This window comes from Malaclemys terrapin, chromosome 19 (genome assembly GCF_027887155.1).
Source record: "Malaclemys terrapin pileata isolate rMalTer1 chromosome 19, rMalTer1.hap1, whole genome shotgun sequence".
Lineage (NCBI taxonomy): Eukaryota > Metazoa > Chordata > Testudines > Emydidae > Malaclemys > Malaclemys terrapin.
Window position 1 is genome coordinate 832,179 of NC_071523.1, and position 22,461 is coordinate 854,639.

The window sequence follows — 22,461 nt, forward strand, 5'->3', positions numbered from 1 at the left end:
ATCAGGAACATGTCTCCTAGTGATTGCGCTCCCTGTCCTGCTTGTGAGCAGAATCCAGGGCATTTCTTGTTTGCTCGTGTGGCAAATAGGTCTATGAACGGATTTCCCCACCTCCGAAAGATGCGTTGTGTTATTTCGTCATTCAGTTCCCATTCGTGTTCTTGTGGGAACTGTCTGCTTAGTGTGTTCGCCATGATATTCAGGCGGCCTGGTAGATTATGAAGCTGTTATAGTGATGATGTGCTTTATGCACCAATTCCATAACTTTAGAGCTTCCGCACATAATGAGTGGGATCGTGCTCCACCCTGGTGGTGGATATAGAACATGCATGCAATGTTGTCTGTTAATATCCTTATTCTGTTTCTTATGAGTGGAAGGAAGTGGTAGCATGCATTGCAGACCATGCATAGTTCTAGTAGGTTTATGTGAAGGTGCGTCTCTGTTGGTGACCATTTGCCCTGGGCAGTATATTGTTTCAGGTGGGCCCCCCATCTGATCAGGGAGGTGTCTGTTGTGATTTGAACCGATGGTGTTTTCTGTTGGAAAGGTATGCCTGAGCACAAGTTTGATGTGTTTGTCCACCAGTGCAGTGATTGAATCACCTCTGCGGTGGCTGTGATTCTCTTGTTTAGGTTGTGCCTTCGTGGTATGTAGACTGCATTCAGCCATCTTTGTAGGCACCACATGTGTAGCCTGGTGTGCTTGACCACAAACATGATGGCCGCCATGTGTCCCAGTAGTTGTAAGCAGGTGTGTGCATGCACTCATGGGCTGAGCGAGACCACTAATATCAGGGAGATCATCGTTGTAAAGCGGGGCTCTGGAAGGGATGCTCTGGCCGTGAGTGAGTCCAGGGGAGCACCTATGAATTCCAGTTGTTGTACTGGAGTAAAGGTGGATTTCTTTTTGTTGATTTGTAGCCCCAGGGAGTGGAAGAGGGAGATGGTTAACTGAACATCTCTTTCTGTTGCTGTCTTTGTGGAGCCTTTGATTAGGCAGTTGTCTAAGTAAGAGAATAGGAGTATCCCTTGTCTGCATAGGTGCGCTGCTACTACCACCAGTGTTTTGGTGGACACTCTCAGTGCTGTTGACAGGCCGAATGGTAGCACTCTGTATTGGAAGCGTTTTTGTCCTACTGTGAACCTTATGGAACGTCTATGAGCCGGGTGGATTGTATTGTGAAAGTATGCATCTTGTAGGTCGAGGGCTGTGAACCAGTCCCCTTTTTCCAGCGGAGGGATGATCGAGTTCAGGGTGACCATTTTGAATCTGTGGGCATGGACAAATTTGTTGGGTTTTCTTAGCACTAGGATGGGTCTCCACCCCCCATTTTTCTTTTGAGTCAGAAAGTAATGGGAATAAAATCCCTTTCCTCTGTGTTGTATTGGGACTAGTTCCACCGCACCTATTTGCAGAAGGTGATGCACCTCTTGTCTCAATAGATGCTTGTGAGAAGGGTCCCTGAAGAGGGACAGAGAAGGGGCGGGTAGCTGGGATAGATGTAAAAGGGATGGTATAGCCCATTAAAATTAGTTCTAAAACCCACTGATCGGATGTGATTGAGGCCCAGTTGGTGTAAAATGGCCTGAGTCAGTGCCCAAAGATTTGAGTGTTGTCCGCTGACACTGGTGTTATGTGGAGGTCATGCAGACCCTTGACCAATACTTCAAAATTGCAGTTTGTTTGGTGGTGGTTGAGATGCTAAGTTCTGGGGTTGGTTCTGTTGGCAACTTTGTGGTCTATTTCTTTGTCCCCTGGATTTGTATACTCTCTGCTGTTGCTGAGACGTGTTGTCTCAATTTCTGTTGTATGGCTGATAACGTTGTCTCCTGTTTGGATTGTGTATAGCCCTAATGTTCTGAGGGTCACTCTGGAGTCTTTCATGGAGTGGGGAACTTTGTCAGTTTTGGCTGAAAATAGTTTGTCTCTGTTGAAGGGAAAGTCTTCCACTTTGTGTTGCAGTTCTCTGGGGTTTCCTGATGAATGCAGCCATGAGGCACTGCGCAGAAAAACCTGAGAGTCTCTGGATTAAGTTTAGAAGTGTGAGCAACAAGGGTGATGTCGTGGTGGGAGTCTGCTATAGACCACCAGACCAAGGGGATGAGGTGGACGAGGCTTTCTTCTGGCAACTAACAGAAATTACTAGATCACAGGCCCTGGTTCTCATGGGAGGCTTTAATCACCCTGATATTTGCTGGGAGAGCAATACAGCAGTGCACAGACAATCCAGGAAGTTTTTGGGAAGTGCAGGGGACAATTTCCTGGTGCACATGCTGGAAGAACCAACTAGGGGCAGAGCTCTTCTAGATCTGCTGCTTACGAACCAGGAAGAATTAGTAGGGGAAGCAAAAGTGGATGGGAACCTGGGAGGCAGTGACCATGATATGGTCGAGTTCAAGATCCTGACACAAGGAAGAAAGGAGAGCAGCAGAATATGGACCCTGGACTTCAGAAACGCAGACTTTGACACCCTTAGGGAACTGATGGGCAGGATCCCCTGGGAGAAAAACATGAAGGGGAAAGGAGTCCAGGAGAGCTGGCTGTATTTTAAAGCATCCTTATTGAGGGTGCAGGAACAAACCATCCCAATGTGAGGAAAGGATAGTAAATACGGCAGGCGACCAGCTTGGCTTCACAGTGAAACCCTCGCTGATCTTAAACGCAAAAAAGAAGCTTACAAGAAGTGGAAGATTGGACAAATGACCAGGGAGGAGTATAAAAATATTGCTCAGGCGTGCAGGAGTGAAATCAGGAAGGCCAAATCACACTTGGAGTTGCAGCTAGCAAGATATGTTAAGAGTAACAAGAAGGGTTTCTTCAGGTATGTTAGCAAGAAGGTCAGGGAAAGTGTGGGCCCCTTACTGAATGGGGAAGGCAACCTAGTGACAGAGGATGTGGAAAAAGCTAATGTACTCAATGCTTTTTTTGCCTCTGTCTTCACAAACAAGGTCAGCTCCCAGGCTGCTGCAGTGGGCAGCACAGCATGGGGAGGAGGTGACCAGCCCTCTGTGGAGAAAGAAGTGGTTCGGGACTATTTAGAAAAGCTGGACGAGCACAAGTCCATGGGGCCGGATGCGCTGCATCCAAGGGTGCTAAAGGAGTTGCCAGATGTGATTGCAGAGCCACTGGCCATTATCTTTGAAAACTCATGGCGATCGGGGGTGGTCCTGGATGACTGGAAAAAGGCTAATGTAGTGCCCATCTTTAAAAAAGGGAAGGAGGAGGATCCGGGGAACTACAGGCCAGTCAGCCTCACCTCAATTCCTGGAAAAATCATGGAGCAGGTCCTCAAGGAATCAATTCTGAAGCACTTAGAGGAGAGGAAAGTGATCAGGAACAGTCCGCATGGATTCACCAAGGGCAAGTCATGCCTGACTAACCTAATTGCCTTCTATGAGGAGATAATTGGGTCTTTGGATGAGGGGAAAACAGTGGATGTGTTATTCCTTGACTTTAGCAAAGCTTTTGATGCGGTCTCCCACAGTATTCTTGCCGCAAGTTAAAGAAGTATGGGCTGGGTGAATGGACTATAAGGTGGATAGAAAGCTGGCTAGATTGTTGGGCTCAACGGGTAGTGATCAATGGCTCCATGTCTAGCTGGCAGCCGGTATCAAGCCGAGTGCTCAAGGGTCGGTCCTGGGGCCGGTTTTGTTCAATATCTTCATTAACGATCTGGAGGATGGCGTGGACTGCACTCTCAGCAAGTTTGCAGATGACACTAAACTGGGAGGAGTAGTAGATACACTGGAGGGTAGGGATAGGATACAGAGGGACCTAGACAAATTAGAGGATTGGGCCAAAAGAAACCTGATGAGGTTCAACAAGGACAAGTGCAGAGTCCTGCACTTAGGACTGAAGAATCCCATGCACTGCTACAGACTAGGGACCGAATGGCTAGGCAGCAGTTCTGCAGAAAAGGACCTAGGGGTTACAGTGGACGAGAAGCTGGATATGAGTTGACAGTGTGCCCTTGTTGCCAAGAAGGCTAACAGCATTTTGGGCTGTATAAGTAGGGGCATTGCCAGCAGATCGAGGGACGTGATCATTCCCCTCTATTCAACATTGGTGAGGCCTCATCTGGAGTACTGTGTCCAGTTTTGGGCCCCACACTACAAGAAGGATGTGGAAAAATTGGAAAGAGTCCAGCGGAGGGCAACAAAAATGTTTAGGGGTCTGGAGCACATGACTTATGAGGAGAGGCTGAGGGAACTGGGATTGTTTAGTCTGCAGAAGAGAAGAATGAGGGGGAATTTGATAGCTGCTTTCAACTACCTGAAAGGGGGTTCCAAAGAAGATGGATCTAAACTGTTCTCAGTGGTAGCAGATGACAGAACAAGGAGTAATGGTCTCAAGTTGCAGTGGGGGAGGTTTAGGTTGAATATTAGGAAAAACTTTTTCACTAGGAGGGTGGTGAAGCACTGGAATGCGTTACCTAGAGAGGTGGTGGAATATCCTTCCTTGGAGGTTTTTAAGGTCAGGCTTGACAAAGCCCTGGGTGGGATGATTTAGTTGGGAATTGGTCCTGCTTTGAGCAGGGGGTTGGACTAGGTGACCTCCTGAGGTCCCTTCCAACCCTGATATTCTATGATTCTATGATTACAACGGCTGTTGCCGTCGTGCTAGCTGCTGTGTCTGCCGTGTCGATGGTGGCCTATAGTGCTGTCCTGGAGATAAGCTGGCCCTCATTCACGATGGCCCGGAATTGTTCTCTTTCCCCCTCCGGTATATCCTGGGTGAATTCTGTGAATTTGTTACAATTGTCATGATCATAGTTTGCCAGTAGTGCGGTGTAATTTGCAGTGCGGCTGATGTATATACTTTTCGGCCTAGAAGATCCAGTCTCTTCCATTCTTTGTCTTGAGAAGTGGATTTATATTGTTTGTTTTTTTGATTTACTGCGTCCACCACTAAGGAGTTTGGTGGTGGGTGCGGAAATAGGAATTCCATCCCTTTATTTGGCACGTGGTATTTCCTATCCATGCGCTTGTTGGTTGGTGGAATGGAGGCCGGTGTTTGCCACACTACGTCTGCCGAGTCCAGGAGGACATCATTGATGGGGATGGTGATCTTGGAGGAAGTTGAGTATGGAGTATTTTCAGGAGTTGGTGTTGCGTCTCCTGTACTTCTTTTAGAGAGATGTGCCACTCGCCTGAAGAGCTCCTGGAAGTGTTTGAAGTCGTCAGGGGCCGTTGTAGTTGTGGGTATAACTGCTTCATCTGGAGAGGATGAGGAATTGTGTTCTGGAAGCTCACCATGTTCTGATGTGTCATCTCTTTCTTCTTCCCCTTACTCTGTAGCTTCAGAGGGATCGGGTACTGAAGTCGGTGCTGATTTTATGTTTTTTCTGTGTGTGGATGTAGTCTGTTGGAATTGCGCCCTAAAAGCTGCCCATGGGTCCCACTGTAGTTGGAATAGCATGGGTGGGCATATCCATGGGTGAGCCAGCCATGGTGGTAGACCCTTATTTGGGTCTGATTTTCTTTTGTATTTGATCACTGTTGGAGAAGAATTGCCAGAAAAGAAGACAGCTTCCTCTTCTACATCTTCGTCACTTGAAAATGGTGGTGTGATGGGTGAGTGGGTTGGTCTGGTGCTGTAGATACTGACGAATACTTGCAATTTCCACTTACTGATATCCAGGCTGGGGGGACCATCCAATGTGAAAGGTGCCTGCTGGTGGAATCTCTCAGGCAGCAGGTGGGAGAGCTACAGGAGGAGGTGGCTAGGTTGAGGAGCATCCGAATCCACGAGCAATTCCTGGACAGTGTCCATGTGGAGACAGCTGAGGTAGCTGTCCCAGTACACAGGACTGCTGATACACCACTGGTGGAGGAGATGGCGGCTCAGGGTGGAAACTGGCAGCTGGTTACTTTTGGCAGCAGGCAGTGCTCCACCCCTGCTCCGAACCCTCCCGCCGTGGTAATAGGTAACCGTTATGCTCTTCTTGATACAGGAAAGAAGGAATCACCCCCTACAGTAAAGGAGGAGAAGCCTCATACCCCTAAGGCTGGGAGGTCTGCTGCCACCACTGCGAATAGGAAATGTAGGGTAGTGGTGGTCGGAGACTCTCTGCTGAGGGGGACGGAGGCGCCCATCTGTCGCCCTGACATTTCATCTCGGGAGGTATGCTGCCTGCCGGGAGCCCGTATCCGAGACGTTACGGAGGCATTGTCGAGGATTATCCAGCCCTCTGACTACTACCCCATGCTACTCATCCATGTGGGCACAAATGATACTGCGCGGTGTGACACTGAGCGGATCAAGAGTGACTACAGGGCTCTGGGAGTACGGGTGAAGGAGTTTGGAGCGCAGGTGGTATTCTCTTCGATTCTTCCTGTCAAAGGTAGGGTACCGGGCAGAGACAGATGCATCATGGAGGTGAATGCCTGGCTGCGAAGATGGTGTCGCCAGGAGGGCTTTGGCTTCCTAGACCACGGGATGCTATTCGAGGAAGGACTGCTAGGCAGAGATGGCGTTCAGCTTTCGAGGAGGGGAAAGACCCTATTTGGACACAGACTGGCTAACCTAGTGAGGAGGGCTTTAAACTAGGTTCGACGGGGACAGGTGAGCAAAGCCCACAGGTAAGTGGGGAACATGGAGACCTGGGAGATGGGTCGGAAACGAGAGGGAGTGTGGGCTATATTGGCAGAGAGAAAGGAGGGTCAGGACAAAACTGGGAGGAAAGATCAAACCAGTATCTTAGATGCCTATATACAAATGCGAGAAATATGGGTAATAAGCAGGAAGAACTGGAAGTGCTAATAAATAAATACAACTATGACATGGTTGGCATCACTGAAACTTGGTGGGATAATACACATGATTGGAATGTTGGTGTGGATGGGTACAGCTTGCTCAGGAAGGATAGATAGGGGAAAAAGGGAGGAGGTGTTGCCTTATATATTAAAAATGTACACACTTGGACTGAGATAGAGATGGACATAGGAGATGGAAGTGTTGAGAGTCTCTGGGTTAGGCTAAAAGGGGTAAAAACAAGGGAGATGTCATGCTAGGAGTCTATTACAGGCCACCTAACCAGGTGGAAGAGGTGGATGAGGCTTTTTTTAAGCAACTAACAAAATCATCCAAAGCCCAAGATTTGGTGGTGATGGGGGACTTCAACTATCCGGATATATGTTGGGAAAATAACACAGCGGGGCACAGACTATCCAACAAATTCTTGGACTGCATTGCAGACAACTTTTTATTTCAGAAGGTTGAAAAAGCTACTAGGAGGGCAGCTGTTCTAGACTTGATTTTAACAAATAGGGAGGAACTCGTTGAGAATTTGAAAGTAGAAGGCAGCCTGGGTGAAAGTGATCATGAAATCACAGAGTTTGCAATTCTAAGGAAGGGTAGAAGGGAGAACAGCAAAATAGAGACAATGGATTTCAGGAAGGCAGATTTTGGTAAGCTCAGAGAGCTAATAGGTAAGGTCCCATGGGAATCAAGACTGAGGGGAAAAACAACTGAGGAGAGTTGGCAGTTTTTCAAAGGGACACTATTAAGGGCCCAAAAGCAAGCTATTCCGCTGGTTAGGAAAAATAGAAAATGTGGCAAAAGACCACCTTGGGTTAACCACGAGATCTTGCATGATCTAAAAAATAAAAAGGAGTCATATAAAAAATGGAAACTAGGACAGATTACAAAGGATGAATATAGGCAAACAACACAGGAATGCAGGGGCAAGATTAGAAAGGCAAAGGCACAAAATGAGCTCAAACTAGCTACAGGAATAAAAGGAAACAAGACGACTTTTTATCAACACATTAGAAGCAAGAGGAAGACCAAAGACAGGGTAGGCCCACTGCTTAGTGAAGAGGGAGAAACAGTAACAGGAAACTTGGAAATGGCAGAGATGCTTATTGACTTCTTTGTTTCGGTCTTCACCGAGAAGTCTGAAGGAATGCCTAACATAGTGAATGCTAATGGGAAGGGGGTAGGTTTAGCAGATAAAATAAAAAAAGAACAAGTTAAAAATCACTTAGAAAAGTTAGACGCCTGCAAGTCACCAGGGCCTGATGAAATGCATCCTAGAATACTCAAGGAGCTAATAGAGGAGCCTCTAGCTATTATCTTTGGAAAATCATGGGAAATGGGAGAGATTCCAGAAGACTGGAAAAGGGCAACTATAGTGCCCATCTATAAAAAGGGAAATAAGAACAACCCAGGAAACTACAGACCAGTTAGTTTAACTTCTGTGCCAGGGAAGATAATGGAGCAAGTAATTAAGGAAATCATCTGCAAACACTTGGAAGGTGGTAAGATGATAGGGAACAGCCAGCATGGATTTGTGAAGAACAAATCATGTCAAACCAATCTGATAGCTTTCTTTGATAGGATAACGAGCCTCGTGGATAAGGGTGAAGCTGTGGATGTGGTATACCTAAACTTATTAAGGCATTTGATACGGTCTCGCATGATATTCTTATCGATAAACTAGGCAAATACAATTTAGATGGGTCTACTATAAGGTGGGTGCATAACTGGCTGGATAACCGTACTCAGAGAGTTGTTATTAATGGTTCCCAATCCTGCAGGAAAGGCATAACGAATGGGGTACCGCAGGGGTCTGTTTTGGGACCGGCTCTGTTCAATATCTTCATCAACGACTTAGATATTGGCATAGAAAGTACGCTTATTAAGTTTGCGGATGATACCAAACTGGGAGAGATTGCAACTGCTTTGGAGGACAGGGTCATAATTCAAAGTGATCTGGACAAATTGGAGAAATGGTCTGAGTTAAACAGGATGAAGTTTAACAAAGACAAATGCAAAGTGCTCCACTTAGGAAGAAAAAATCAGTTTCACACATACAGAATGGGAAGACACTGTCTAGGAAGGAGTACGGCAGAAAGGGACCTAGGGGTTATAGTGGACCACAAGCTAAATATGAGTCAACAGTGTGATGCTGTTGCAAAAAAAGCAAACACGATTCTGGGATGTATTAACAGGTGTGTTGTGAGCAAGACACGAGAAGTCATTCTTCCGCTCTACTCTGCTCTGGTTAGGCCTCAGCTGGAGTATTGTGTCCAGTTCTGGGCACCGCATTTCAAAAAAGATGTGGAGAAATTGGAAAGGGTCCAGAGAAGAGCAACAAGAATGATTAAAGGTCTTGAGAACATGACCTATGAAGGAAGGCTGAAGGAATTGGGTTTGTTTAGTTTGGAAAAGAGAAGACTGAGAGGGGACATGATAGCAGTTTTCAGGTATTTAAAAGGGTGTCATAAGGAGGAGGGAGAAAACTTGTTCACCTTAGCCTCTAAGGATAGAACAAGAAGCAATGGGTTTAAACTGCAGCAAGGGAGGTCTAGGTTGGACATTAGGAAAAAGTTCCTAACTGTCAGGGTGGTTAAACACTGGAATAAATTGCCTAGGGAGGTTGTGGAATCTCCATCTCTGGAGATATTTAAGAGTAGGTTAGATAAATGTCTATGAGGGATGGTCTAGACAGTATTTGGTCCTGCCATGTGGGCAGGGGACTGGACTCGATGACCTCTCGAGGTCCCTTCCAGTCCTAGAATCTATGAAGCTATGAATCCGTGGTGCCGAGTAGAGGAGAGCTCGGTGCAGCTGCAATCTGAGTGTTGCGGTTTGTTCAGCAGACATCGGTGCCGCCGCATGTGGTGCCGCTGGTTTCAGTGCCGATCGCTTGTGTGTGGCCTTTCTCGGCACTGTGGTGTCTTGATGAGATTGTTCTATGCTCTGTGCCGCTATCATTGGTGGCGGAGGGGGCGCCATGGTTTGAGGCATGAGTTGCGGTGCCGTTCCCTTCACTGGGGTAGATGGTGCTGCTACGCTACTAAAAACTACATCTACTTAAATCCAAGCTTAAACTAACTATTAACACTAAGTACTATCCTAAATATCTAAAATCTAATTTTTTTGTTATAGGTAGGGACACTGCTAATGGACTCCATCTCAAGCCGAGGATGGTTGAGAAGGAAATCAGGGGGTTGGGGGATGTGCGTGCCAGAAGAGGCATCAGTGCTGCCACGAGACAGCTACTGTGCACACACGTCACCCGACCAGACACTGCTAGCAAAATGTCCGATTGATGGCGCTGAGACGCACTGCCACCTGAAGTGCAACACCCACAGGGACACCACTCGATGAAGAAGAGAGCCCTCAGCTGAATTCCCAAGGCTCTGAGGGGTGTAAATCAGACCTTAGCATTATGCTCGATTTTTGCGGTCTGGAGAAGAGAGGTATTCTAGAGGCTGCTCAGAGCTCTGTGCACCATTGGGGTGAGGAGCTGTTTGTTAGTAGTATCAATAGCAGCCCAAGGAGAGCAGAAGTACTCCTGGGTGTTCCAGTTAGCAAACGGACCAGCTATACATGTGGAAAGGGATGGATTTTTGTTTTGGTATCAGCATTCTGGAACTGGACACCGTAGAGATTTTAGTCCCTAGATCAATGTGCTGTAGCGTCATTATGGAAGAAGCCAAACCTAGTTACTGGTCAAACTGTGGCTGAGTTATACAGCACTGGGTCCCCATGTTGTGTAAATGTGTCGAAGCTAATTGTATAATCTTGGGCAGAGGTGACTCCCCCCACTCCTAGCAGGGAAAGGCAGGGCAGGGAGGACTTACTGGTCCCGATTTGGAGGTTTCCGGAGTTGGTCAGCGGCCACTCGGGCAGAGAAGTTATAAAATTGCATGACGTTCTCGAAGTAGAGACTGGAGACAGCTTCATACTGCAAAACCCAAACCCATCAGTCCTGGAGAAAGAGCCACTAGCATGACCCGAGACCAGTATCCCCCGCTGCTACTGTCTGCAGCCCTGCAGCTGTCTGGCTAGGGGCTCACACAGTGCCCATCACTACAGTATCTGACTGCATCACAGAGTGGCATCTGTACCTTGCATACAGGTCTCAAAGGTTTGCAATGGGCAGTTGTTCTCTCTCTAGGCACCTAACATACAGTGACCCTCAGGGCTCAATCTCACCCCGTTCCTATTAATGCCAATGTCTGGCCATGCATGAGGAAACACTGCAGACTCCAGCTGTCCATAGGTAGATAACACCCAGCTCCACTCTCTTCCCAGCAAGCCCTGACCAAATAGTTCACTCATTGACTGTGGGGATGACCTAGACCAATGGTTCTCAACCTATTTATATGCAGCCCACAAAGTGTTAGCTGGGCCGCAGGTTGAGAACCACTGTGCCCCCCACCCTTAAACCCCCTATGCTCAGTGCCCTCCAGAGACCCCTCCACAGAGTGGGCCAGGAGCGGAGAGCTGGGCAGGCGACAGGGACCCAGACCCTGGAGCCTGCCAACTGGAAGGGGAGCCGGCAGCCTGCCAGGTGGGAGGGGAGCCAGGAGTCTGGACACTGAGCTCCACTGTGTGGCAGGGGAGCCGGGAGACTGAGTCCCACTGCAGGGGGCCAGGTGGCAGCCAGCTGCCTAGACCCTGAGCCCCACCGAGGGGGGGAGGGGGAGAACAGACAGCCAGGACCCCACTGGGACTCAAGCCTCGCTGTGCGGGGCCAGCGGTAGCTGGGACCCCTGAGCCTGCTGCGCAGCAAGGCAGCCCAGCTGGGAGCCCGGAGAGCGTCAGGGCAGCCTGGAGCCCACCGCCCGGCAGGGCAGCTGGGATCCCGCCACTAGCCTGGAGCCCACAGCCTTTAGCACACAGCTGAGCTGGGCCACAGCTGTGTGCTAATTGGGTCGCGGTTTGAGAACTACTGACCAAGACAGATGTGTCACAGCTGGCTCAGCCCAACCCAAATAAGACTGAGATGGTGCTGATCAAGTCCAGAACTGGCTAGACCCACAGTGATTTCCAGGCAGGGAGAGGGGCAATCACCTTGCGGTGTATGTGTGGTGCCTTTCTAAGAATATTATGCACTTGACAAAAGGTGGATGACACGAATTTTCACACAGGGCTGGGGAGCGAACCCATCCTGCACTCCTCTGGCTGGAGCAGCTCCTGTCCCCTTGGGCTGGGCCCAGCTCCCCACTCCAGGTGCTGTGACATGGCTCATAGAGCTGCTTGGCACTGCGACCCTGGCATCAGGTTGCAATGCCACTCACTCAGATTTGGCCCAGCCTCCCTCCCATCATGAGGTGTGGCTAGGCCAAACCTGAATGGTGCTGCACCCCCTCGCACCAGATCACAGTGTCAGGAGTGGGGAGCTGGGTCCAGCCCCATGGGAGAGAAACTGCAGGTAGGGTTGCCAACTTTCTATTGGCAGAAAACCCAGCTCTCAGTGGCTCAGAATCCTCTCCAGGATGCTCAGCTTATAGTAGTGGCCAAAATTACCCAGCATGCTACATGTTTCCCTATCAGCCATGGAGCCAACCAACAATCCTTGTGCTGCTCACCTCAGGCTGGGCTGCTGCAATGCACTTTTACTGGGGTGGACACCGAACCCAGCATAAAGAACAGGAGTACTTGTGGCACCTTAGAGACTAACAAATGTATTTGAGCATAAGCTTTCATGGGCTAAAACCCACTTCATTGGATGCATGCAGTGGAAGATACAGTAGGAATATATATATATATATACACAGAGAACATGAAAAAATGGGTGTTGCCATACCAACTGTAACGAGGGTAATTAATTAAGGTGAGCTATTAGATGAGCTATTATCAGCAGAAGAAAAAAAACTTTTGCAGTGATAATCAGGATGGCCCATTTCCAACCGTTGACAAGAAGGTGTGAGTAGCAGAGGAGGGGAAAATTAGCATAGGAAAACAGTTTTACTTTGTGTAATGACCCATCCACTCCCAGTCTTTATTCAAGCCTAATTTAATGGTGTGTAGTTTTCATGTTCTCTGTGTATATATATTTTCCTACTGTATCTTCCACTGCATGCATCCGATGAAGTGAGTTTTCGCTCACGACAGCTTATGCTCAAATAAATGTGTTAGTCTCTAAGGTGCCACAAGTACTCCTATTCTTTTTGCTGATACAGACTAACACGGCTACCACTCCGAAACCTGAACCCAGCATGTTACCACGCACTGCCCTAGAGAAACACCTCCATGCTGGCTGCCAGTACTACCCTGGGTTGATTGCAAGCTCCTAGTCTTTGTATAGTCCATAACAAAGAAGGACACCACTGCACTCAGGAGAGTTATTCCCATAGACCCTGGAATGTGCTGCTGACAGAGAGGAGACGGAGTCTCATGGCCTTCAAAATGGAGGTTACGCTGCACCAATTCACAAAGGAGTTTCCCGATTAACCAGGTGAGAAATCCTCTCAACAGGGCACAGGAAGTGGAGAAGAGTTTGTCCTTTTAGAAGGAACCCAGTCTTAAATTCATTAAGTGTCCAGATACTGCAATGATGGGGGCCCTAAACACATGCAACAATAAGAACAGACTTTGGCAATATTAAATTTCTTGGCTGCAGATCAATTGGTTTAGGACACATTTTGAATCATGGGGGTTTAATTTTGTGGTTGGTCTATTTGTGAGGGCTACTGTATCAGATTTCACATGGGGCGGCAGTTTCCCCAGTGGATTCCTACAGTGGGGGGCAAGAGTGGAGCAGTAGAGGAAACTCAGACATGAGGGTGTGTAGCCAGTCAACTCACATCATGAAACACCTTGTCCAGCTCCTTGGGATCCAGGATAAACTTGGGGTAACCGATCATGTCATAGATTGCATCTGCCTGGGTTGAAGTTGGAAAGAGAGAAGAGGAGAGTCATACAAGGCTGTTCCTCTGATCTGTGCACATCCTGTGGGTTTGTGGAGAGTAGGTGGGGAAAGAGTCCAGCTTGGCCACAAGGCTCTAATTCCAAAGGCTGTCACACATGGTAATCTCAAGTTTCTTACTTTCCATCCAGATCTGGTGTCACTCCCCGCAACTCACTTTTATCGCTGAAAATTATTTGCATCAGAAATGAAGGCTCCTGGAACCATGGCCACAGAGAGGGGGGTTGCAAGGATGGAAGGTATCCCACAGCATTTTTAACTTTCTTGCACGAATAATCGGTATCTCCCTCATTTTGAGTTTTTTCCATGTGTCACCTACTGGAGGCCAGCCTTGTTAGGCAGAGAGGTCTACACACATTTATGCAGGGCCGGCTCCAGGCACCAGCCCACCAAGCTTGTGCTTGGGGCAGCACCTGGAGGGGGGCGGTGTGGTGCTCCGGCTCTGGCCGCCGGGGAGAGCGGAGCCCCGGCCGGGCTCTCCGCCCTCCTCTGGCCGCTGGGGAGAGCAAGCCCCAGCCGGGCTATCCGCCCTCCTCCTGGGGCTCTGGCCGCCAGCGGAGCCGCGGCGGGCTTGACGCCCTCCCCCCTGCGCTCCGGCCGGTTGGGGAGAGCGGCCCACGGCCGGGCTCGGCGCCCTCCCCTGCCGCACTCTGGGCGGGGGGTGCGGCGGGAGGCTTTTTTGCCTGGAGCGGCAAAAAAGCCAGAGCCAGCCCTGCCTTTATGGGATCACAAATCTTGATTACTGGGATTTACAATGAGAAAGAACAAGAAATAAACCTCAAAGACTGTGCTCTCAGATGACAGAGCTGTCCCCTAGGGAAGCTATCCCAGCAGTGCACGCCCACGGAATACACATAATAATGGCGTAGTTTGTTAGTCTGCGATGAGTCTTAAGATGCCACGGTGGACCCCCGCAAGCTAGCAAAGAAACAGTCAAGGATGGGTAATAACAAATTAATGTGGGAGCTCCCCAAGTCTGAGGCGGCAAAAGGAAAATGCCAGGATCTGCTTGAAACAATCTCATGATGGAAATGCTAGGGGCTGTACAGAGCTCCCCCAAGTCATGGAGTGAGGGGCAGACTGTGCCTTGCTTAGACACCACTAGCCTTCTCCTTGGCAGATTTCCTCGTCTCTTCATCCATCCACTGCAGAGTGGCCAGGCTTTCCTCAAAGGCAGTTTTAATCTCTGTAATCATTTCCTCGGCCTAGACAAAATAAGAGGTCTTGTGTCAGCTGGAAGCCAAAACATTTACCCTGCTCAACAGGATCAAAGATTAAGCAAAAGTCTCTTGAAATAGCTGCGGGGAGATGGAAACAACCCACACCACACCCGGCTGTAGACAGGTTGTGAAGGGCCCAGATGGTTGGGGTGCTGTCCCCAACTCACTCCTAAAAAATATGATCTACTTTGAAGCTGGTAGATTGCAACGATGAATTAGTGGCGTGGTTTTTGTGTGGGACCCAAACGTAGCGGCGGAGAAGCAAACGCTCCCCCCAGAGCAGAGCTGCTGCTGATGGGAGGATGCCACTGGGCACTGCAGGAGACAAGAAGATTATGTTGGCTGTAGCGCCATTAGCAATGAGGGCTGGTGTACGTGTGTATGCTGGGCTCTGCCAAAAGGAGGACAAACGTAGGTCAGAAAAAGGAAGTGGGTTTTGATCATCTAGCCAGGAGGCTGTAAGGATGAGGAGAGTTAAGTAGGTCACTGAGAGCATAAGGGACATTATGGAGGGAGCCTTAAGTCTGCAGCCTCTTCAGCTTTGGTGAGATCTGCTCCTAGAGCATGTACTGTAACCCTGCAGCATGTAATGACAATGAGGCATGTCCATTTGGGACAAGGTCCTCAGTCTGGTGCACTGGATACTCTGGGGATGAGATAGATGGTCCCTTTTCAAACAGAAGAGCTGCCAGTTTTCCCAAGAAGTAGCATGGAGCAGTGGATAGTGCACAGGATTAGGAGCCAGAGGATCTAGGTTCTGCTCCAGCTCTGCTACTAACTCACTGTGTAACCTTGGGCCAGTCATGTCCCTCTATATCTCAGTTTCCCCATCTAGAAAATGGCCAGAGCTCCCTGTGAAGTGCTATAGAAATACAGGGATTTTTCTTCTCCCCCATTATACAGTAGGTTTGGTGGTGGCAGGGACTAGGCAGCAGTTAGTTATTGGAGCTGTGAATGATTTGGGGCACAACACCAACCCCTTCCCCTCCACCCCTAGACACAGGTTTTCCAGAGGCATTTATGGGGTCCATACTGTGCTATTATTTGAAGCTTTAAACACCATGTTGGGGGAGTTTCACTTTCCACATGCAAGGTGACTCAAGAGACCGTAAATCAATCTGGCTCTAGATTCACTCCCCACTGGCATGTGAGCCAGCCCAGTAATCCAGTGGGAGGTGGGGACATACTATTTTCTTGCTGTCCTCTGCAAAAGTGGCTTTAACAAACATGGCTCCCAGCGCAAAGCCCAGGCTGTTGTCGGTGTCACTGACGCAGAACTTCCAGCGTGGCAGACAGGTCTGTGGGGGGAGAAGAGAAGATTAAACCAGACACTCCTGCACCCTGCCAGACACAGCTCTGTGCAGAGAGGCCTCTGACACGGGGCTGGGAGCAGTGGGTTAAACAAGAGAGGGTGCTTTCAGTGCACTAGCTACGGAGGAGGAGGAACTGGGGGCGCTGCTTAGCCAAGCCAGGGAAGGAGGGGCACAGAAGCGGGGGTTCTGTGTGTGTGTGGGGGGGGGGGGGGACAGAATGGCACTTGTGCGTGTGTGTGGGGAAGAAATACTGCTTAGCCAAGCCAGGCCCGCTGACAGCAATTCTGGGCCCCAGGGCAGAACAGCAAATGGGCCCCCACACACGCACAAGCCACGCGGATGCGGTCCACCTGACTTTTGGGCGGTGCAGCACCTGTGTTGGCTGGTGCCCAGCGAGCTGCCGGCTGCACTGCTGGGCATGCTCTTCTGGCATGGCCAGGGCTTCCATATGCCTGCCTGGTAGGGCTGCCAACTGTCTAATCGTGAAACCCAAAGACCATTGCCCCACCACCTGCCCCTTACCTTCCTTGAGACCACGCCCCATCCCGCCCCTTCTCCGAGGCCCTGCCCCCTGCTCATTCCACCCCCCACTCTCCCCCACCCTCACTCACTTTCACCAGGCTGGGGCAGGGGGTTGGGGTGCAGGCTCTGGGAGGGAGTTTGGGTGTGGGAGGGGGTGCGGGATGTGGGCTCTGGGAGGGAGTTTGGGTGCGGGCTCTGGACTGGGGCAGGGGGTTGGGGTTCAGGAGGGGATCAGAGGGTCGGCGCTTACCTTGGGTGGCTCCCGAAAACGACCGGCACACCCTTCTGGCAGCAGCTCCTAGGTGGGGGGCCCGGGGGGTCTCCACCCACCACTGCCTGCAGGCACCGCCCCTGCAGCTCCCATTGGCTGTGGTTCCCGGCCAATGGGAGCTGCGGAGTGGGTGCTCGGGGTGGGGGCAGCATGCAGAGACCCCCCTCCCCAGGGGAGACAGGGATGCCAGCTGCTTCTGGGAACAGCGCGGAGAGAGGGCGGGCAGAAAGCCTGCTTTAGCCTTGCTGTGCTGCCGGCAGCAGCGTCCAGGGACTCCTGGCCCCTTTTAAATCGCCCGGGCCCCTGGGCAATTGTCCCCTTTGGCCTCCACTGTCAGCGGGCTTGCAGGAAGTAGAGGGGATCTCGCCTCCCACTCTCCCTTACTTTAGTCACGAGGGTTTCAGAGAGACACTCCCATCACTCAAGCCTGCTAAGGCCTCTCTTTCGCTCCATTGAGATGGTCATTTCTATGCCCTGCTGTCCCATTCCTCCCCCTCTCTCCCCCTATGGGACTGGGTGAGTGCCTGCCCCCCAGGGCCACATGAGGCCCAGAGGCTCCCCCTCTTGCCATCTCCTCCCCCTCAGAGGTGCAGACAAAACCAATCCCAGCACCTTGTCCGAGTGCAGTGAGAGCCCATCTCCTGTGATTCAGAGGCTGCTCTTATCTCAGCATGATAAGAGCAGTCACCCAGGTGATCCTGGATGGAATTGCAGCTCAGCCAAGCTGGGCCAGACTCCCTTTTCCAGGCATCTGGTCCTAACCGTTTGCCTGGGAAGAGGTCAGGGCTCCAGGGACCATTTCTCAGGCTGGTTGGAGGAGGGAGCAATCCTGCTGCACTCTTACAGTGGCATTTGGCAGCTCTGTGCGCAGCCTCCCCCACTTCACAAAGAGCTCAGTGCTGTGGGTGGAGACACCACTGGCCTTTGGACAGATGGATCCATTGTGAAATGATTGAGGTGGCCGCCGCTGGTCCTTAGTGAGATAAGGGTGGCCTTAAGCAGAAGCAATGCAAGTGACTGCATGGGGCCAGGCACCCCACCCAAACTCTGCAACTCTTGGGCCAGCAGCAGGGAACTGCAGTGCCAGGCCTTCCTGCTGTGGGGAGGAAAGGGAGGAATTTCTGCCCTTCCCTCCAGGCCAACAGCTTGTGGCCCTGCCAAATCAGAAGGGCAGCCTCACATAAACAGAAAGCCCATGCCTCCTCCTATGTATGGATGAAGCTGTGTGGGGCACCTCCATCACATGGGAAATGGGAGCCCTTTAAAGCGACCCGCTAGGCTGAAAGAGAGCAGCCTGGAAGATTTTAAGCTAGGAGGCACAGTGATTTGGGGGTGGAGACTATCTTGGGTAGTGACGCGTGTTTTGTCATGTAGTTTCTCTCCCATCTCCCTCCTGTTCCCCCACAGACTCACCTTCTTGGTCCCATACATGACTTCCATTAATTTCTCCTCTGCATCCTGGAAGCGCTGGTCCAGGAAGGAGCTGGTTTTCCTCACCAGATTCCAGATCATGTAGTTGTTCAGGAGGCTGCAATGGAAGAGAGAATAAAAAGATTTTCTACAAAACATGGAAGTTCCCAACTGTTTTCTGGAGACGAGTCCCACCAACCTTTGTCGTTCTGGTCCACAAGGGGTCAGCCATTTGGTACCTGTGACCGGGTGCTGGGAATCAGCCACTGACCCACCAGCTTTCTGGTCACTGTTTAATCAGTCAGGCCCACTGGCAGTGCCTGATTAAGAAGAGAAGTTCCCCAATACCAGATCAGACTGGGGCAGGGAAGCTAATGAGCTAATTAGCCCATTAACAAGGAGACTGGATAAAAGAGCACAGGAAAGAAGCAGAAGAAATAGTGGCTAGCAGGGCCTGACCACGGGGAATTCTCTGGAAGGAGACACCAGTTCCCTGCCCCCACTTTTGGAAAGGGGTTAGAAAGTTGAGATATGGTGTGTAAAGGTGTGGAGACACTGCTGTGTATGGATGGAGGGATTAAAACACTGCAAATAAACTACACAGGGTGTTTCTGAGGAAGAAGATCTTCACATCTGTACTCAGATGTTTGGCTGCGTGTGTGTTTTCTCTATGTGCCATTCCACCTCTGCGCAGACAGCTGGCACAGCAGACCTCGACTGAACCGCCCAATGACCACAAGAGCCGTTAAGGTACAAAGGTACTCGGTCAGGTTTATTGCTGACGAAGCATGGTCCTAGCTCCCTGGATTAACGTCTACAGTTACACTAGCACATGTATGCCCGTGACAATGGACGCAACTCAGTCAGTGGCAGGACTTCCCACTGTCTCCTAGGCTGGCCAAAGACACTCCCTCTGAAACTCCATTTTATACACCAGTACAAACAAGTTACGCATTGCCCCTCAGGCGTGGTTAGTTTGATCAAAACATCTCGAGCCATCACACTGTCATCCTGACCCTTATCTTTAGGAGGGGTCAGGGTGTTCTCAGAGCTGGCGCAACCCATTAGGCGACCTAGGCGGTCGCCTAGGGCACAATTTGGGGGACGGCGACTGCAGCAGTATTTCAGCGGCGGGACCTTCCGCCACCTCTGTGGGGGGCAGCATTTCGGGGTGGGACCTTCCGCTGCCTAGGGCTGCAGAAAAGCTGGTGGCGCTCCTGGGTGTTCTCGTTATCTTGGGGGGGGGGGGGGGGGGGGTTGTTAGTACCATATGTGGTATGGGGTGTTCTAGTATTACCCTTCTAGAATGTGTTTGTGTGAGTGTCCTGTGCCTAGCACTTCTCAGGAATGTGTGTGTTTTTGCAATATCAGCCCTGTTCTTGCCAGCTTCTGTGAACTTGCATGCAGACAGAGCCTGACATCTGCTTACAGGCTGACTTTTGCTAACTTTGCTTTATATCGGCAAAGCTTGCCCACTATTTTAGTTCAGGCCTCATACCAGACCTCTCATACAAGGGCATGTGTCTTAGGCTCTCTTTCTACTACAGCAAAAGCAAAGAGGGTGGGAGCACTGGGTGCCCTGGCGCAGTATCTGGTGCCCTAAGGGAGGGATTCTGCAATGACTTACAGTGTCCCAAAGCCGGTGGGTGTATGCTGGTGTACAAGAGAGGAACCCTACATTGCCATTCTCAGCACAGGCCATCAGGCAGAGCTGGGGACCTGAGCTTGGCAGTCTATACAGTAGCAACCTCTTGGTATGCAAGTCTCTATTCCAGAAGCTGGCTTTTCCTGTCCCCCTCCCCCAAACATGGCCTCCTGATGCAAACAGCACTCAGATGCATTGGCAGCACTGTGAACAGCTGCACTTGGACTCCTGGGTTCCAAGGCTACCTCTGGCTGTCCAAGGCCTGGTCTACACTACGAAGTTAGATCGACTCAGCTGTGTGAAAAATCCACATCCAGGAGCGACATAGTTAAGCCGACCCAAGCCCTAGTGTAGACAGTGCTAGGTCAACGGAAGAGGTGAATTACTCATGTCAATGGGAGAACCCCTGCTGTCGCTGTAGGTAGAGTCTACACTGAAGTACTACAGTGGCATAGCCACGTCACTGTAGCATTTCAAGTGTGGATAAACCCAGCATCCCTGAGGGAGTGGCTAGGGTATGGCAAGAGACTTAAGGCTGTGTCTACACTACCACTTTTGTCTGCAAAACTTATGTCACTCAGAGGGGGGAATATTCCACCCCCACGAGCAACATAAATTATGCCGGCATAAGCATTAGAGTGCACAGCGTTATGTCTGCAGGAAATCTTCTCCCGCCAACATAGCTATTGCCGCGCATTGGGAGTGGATTAATTATGTCGATGGGAGAGCTCTCTCCCATAGGCACAGAGCAGCTACAGGGCTGCTTAGAGCGGTGTAGCTGTGCCACTATAAACTCTCTAGTGTAGACATAACCTAAGGCTATAGGAGAGCTTCTCTTGATGACATAGCTTCTGCAGCTTGTGGAGGTGTTTTTTTTATGCCAACAGGAGACAGCTCCCCCGTCGGTTCACAGCCTCTTCACCAGACGCACTGCAGCTGTATTGGTACAGCTGTGCTGCTACAGCGCTGTACATATAGACATACCCTGAGTGGCACCTTGCTCCATAAGCCCCCTCTGATGTGGGAGAGATGTGATTGGTGGAGAGGTTATTCCCATCATTTGCAGAGCATAACAGTGTCACACCCTAAGTGTTTCTTGGTATGCGGACTGGATTCTACAGGATGTTTCCTATACCTGCATTGCCATTCATAGGTAAGAGCTCTCACCATCTGTCTGTGGCTTGGATGAGGCTGGAGACTTGCTCCATGTACTCTTTGGCATAGACAACCACTGGCTCGGATTCATTGAGTTCCACCGGGTAGAACACAGTGGTGAGGAAGGGCATCCAATTGATAGCTGGCGCCAGGTTCTGGAAGAGAGGCAGAGAGAAAAAACTACATGTTGCCCACCCAATGAGACACAGAGCACAGGAGGCAGGGCTATGTTACCTGGACAGACCGTTAGCCCAAAGGCCAGTCTGCAGAGCAGCTGCGATCTCTGGCTATATGTGCCCTTTAAATACACCTTCACTCCGAAGGCGTGGATTAAAGCATGTGTTTTACCTTCAGCTTCACTGATGTCTGTCTGAAGCCAGGTGAGTGAGGGAAGAAAGAGCTGCTGTGTCAGGTCAACAGTGGATGGATCTTATTTTGAGAACATGTCTTGCAGTTAGGGTCAGATGGACTAGGCTGCTCAAGGGTCTTTAGCTATGGTCATAGGACTTCTCCAAGAGGAACCTGAACTGGTAGGCAGTTTCAGTGAGGAATGGACTATAGCACGTTGCCACTGCATGCAAGATAGATGTTTTCTAACTGATTGCTGTTGCTCTAAGTTACTGAGGACTTAAATTGGTCCTGTATGTCCAGGCTCAGCTAGCTGCCTGCCCTTTCTATGCAGAGATGCAAGCTATTCACCCTCAATCTAATGGGTTAGTCAAAATTTGCAGTCAGGTTCCCTTGATAACTCCTGCTTCTAGAGGTTGAAGGGGACAGAATTATTTCCTGTCTTGACCGCTCATAAAAAAAAGATGTAATAAATCCAGAATGGTGTAAACGGAGTGCTCAGGATGACAAGTGGAGTAAACTTATTCCCACTCTTCTAGGAACAACAATTGTAACAATGCCCCCAGCTGCACCGTTAGTAGGGATTGAACGTGGGATCTCTTCATCTAAGCAATCTAGCCTCTACAACCTGAGTTAAAGGAGCATCTCTTTTAGCTCAGCAGCAGACTCAAACTTTTAGAGTGGCCCAGCCTCTGGCGGGGACAGAGTCACACTGCGTTAGTGAGGGTTCCAGAGCTCCTACGCTCCTCTGTAGCACTTTTTGTCTGTTGATCTCAAAACATTTTATAAAGGAAGGTCAGTATTATTATCTCCCTTGTACAGATGACGACGCTGAGGCACAAAGGTCATGCAACAGGTCATTGACCACACTGGGAATAGAACTCAGGTCTCCTGTGTCCTAGTTCTCTGG

The 22,461-nt window shown here is 50.1% G+C and overlaps 1 protein-coding gene across 1 annotated transcript in view; it reads right to left on the minus strand.

Annotated features, from left to right (window-relative positions):
* Nucleotides 1-22,461, minus strand: part of ECE1 (endothelin converting enzyme 1) — a 142,350-nt gene that overhangs the window by 12,649 nt on the left and 107,240 nt on the right. The window contains 6 exon segments of the mRNA XM_054009096.1: nt 10,594-10,697; nt 13,546-13,623; nt 14,774-14,872; nt 16,075-16,185; nt 18,407-18,521; nt 21,216-21,358. Coding sequence (XP_053865071.1) covers nt 10,594-10,697; nt 13,546-13,623; nt 14,774-14,872; nt 16,075-16,185; nt 18,407-18,521; nt 21,216-21,358 — 650 coding nt within the window.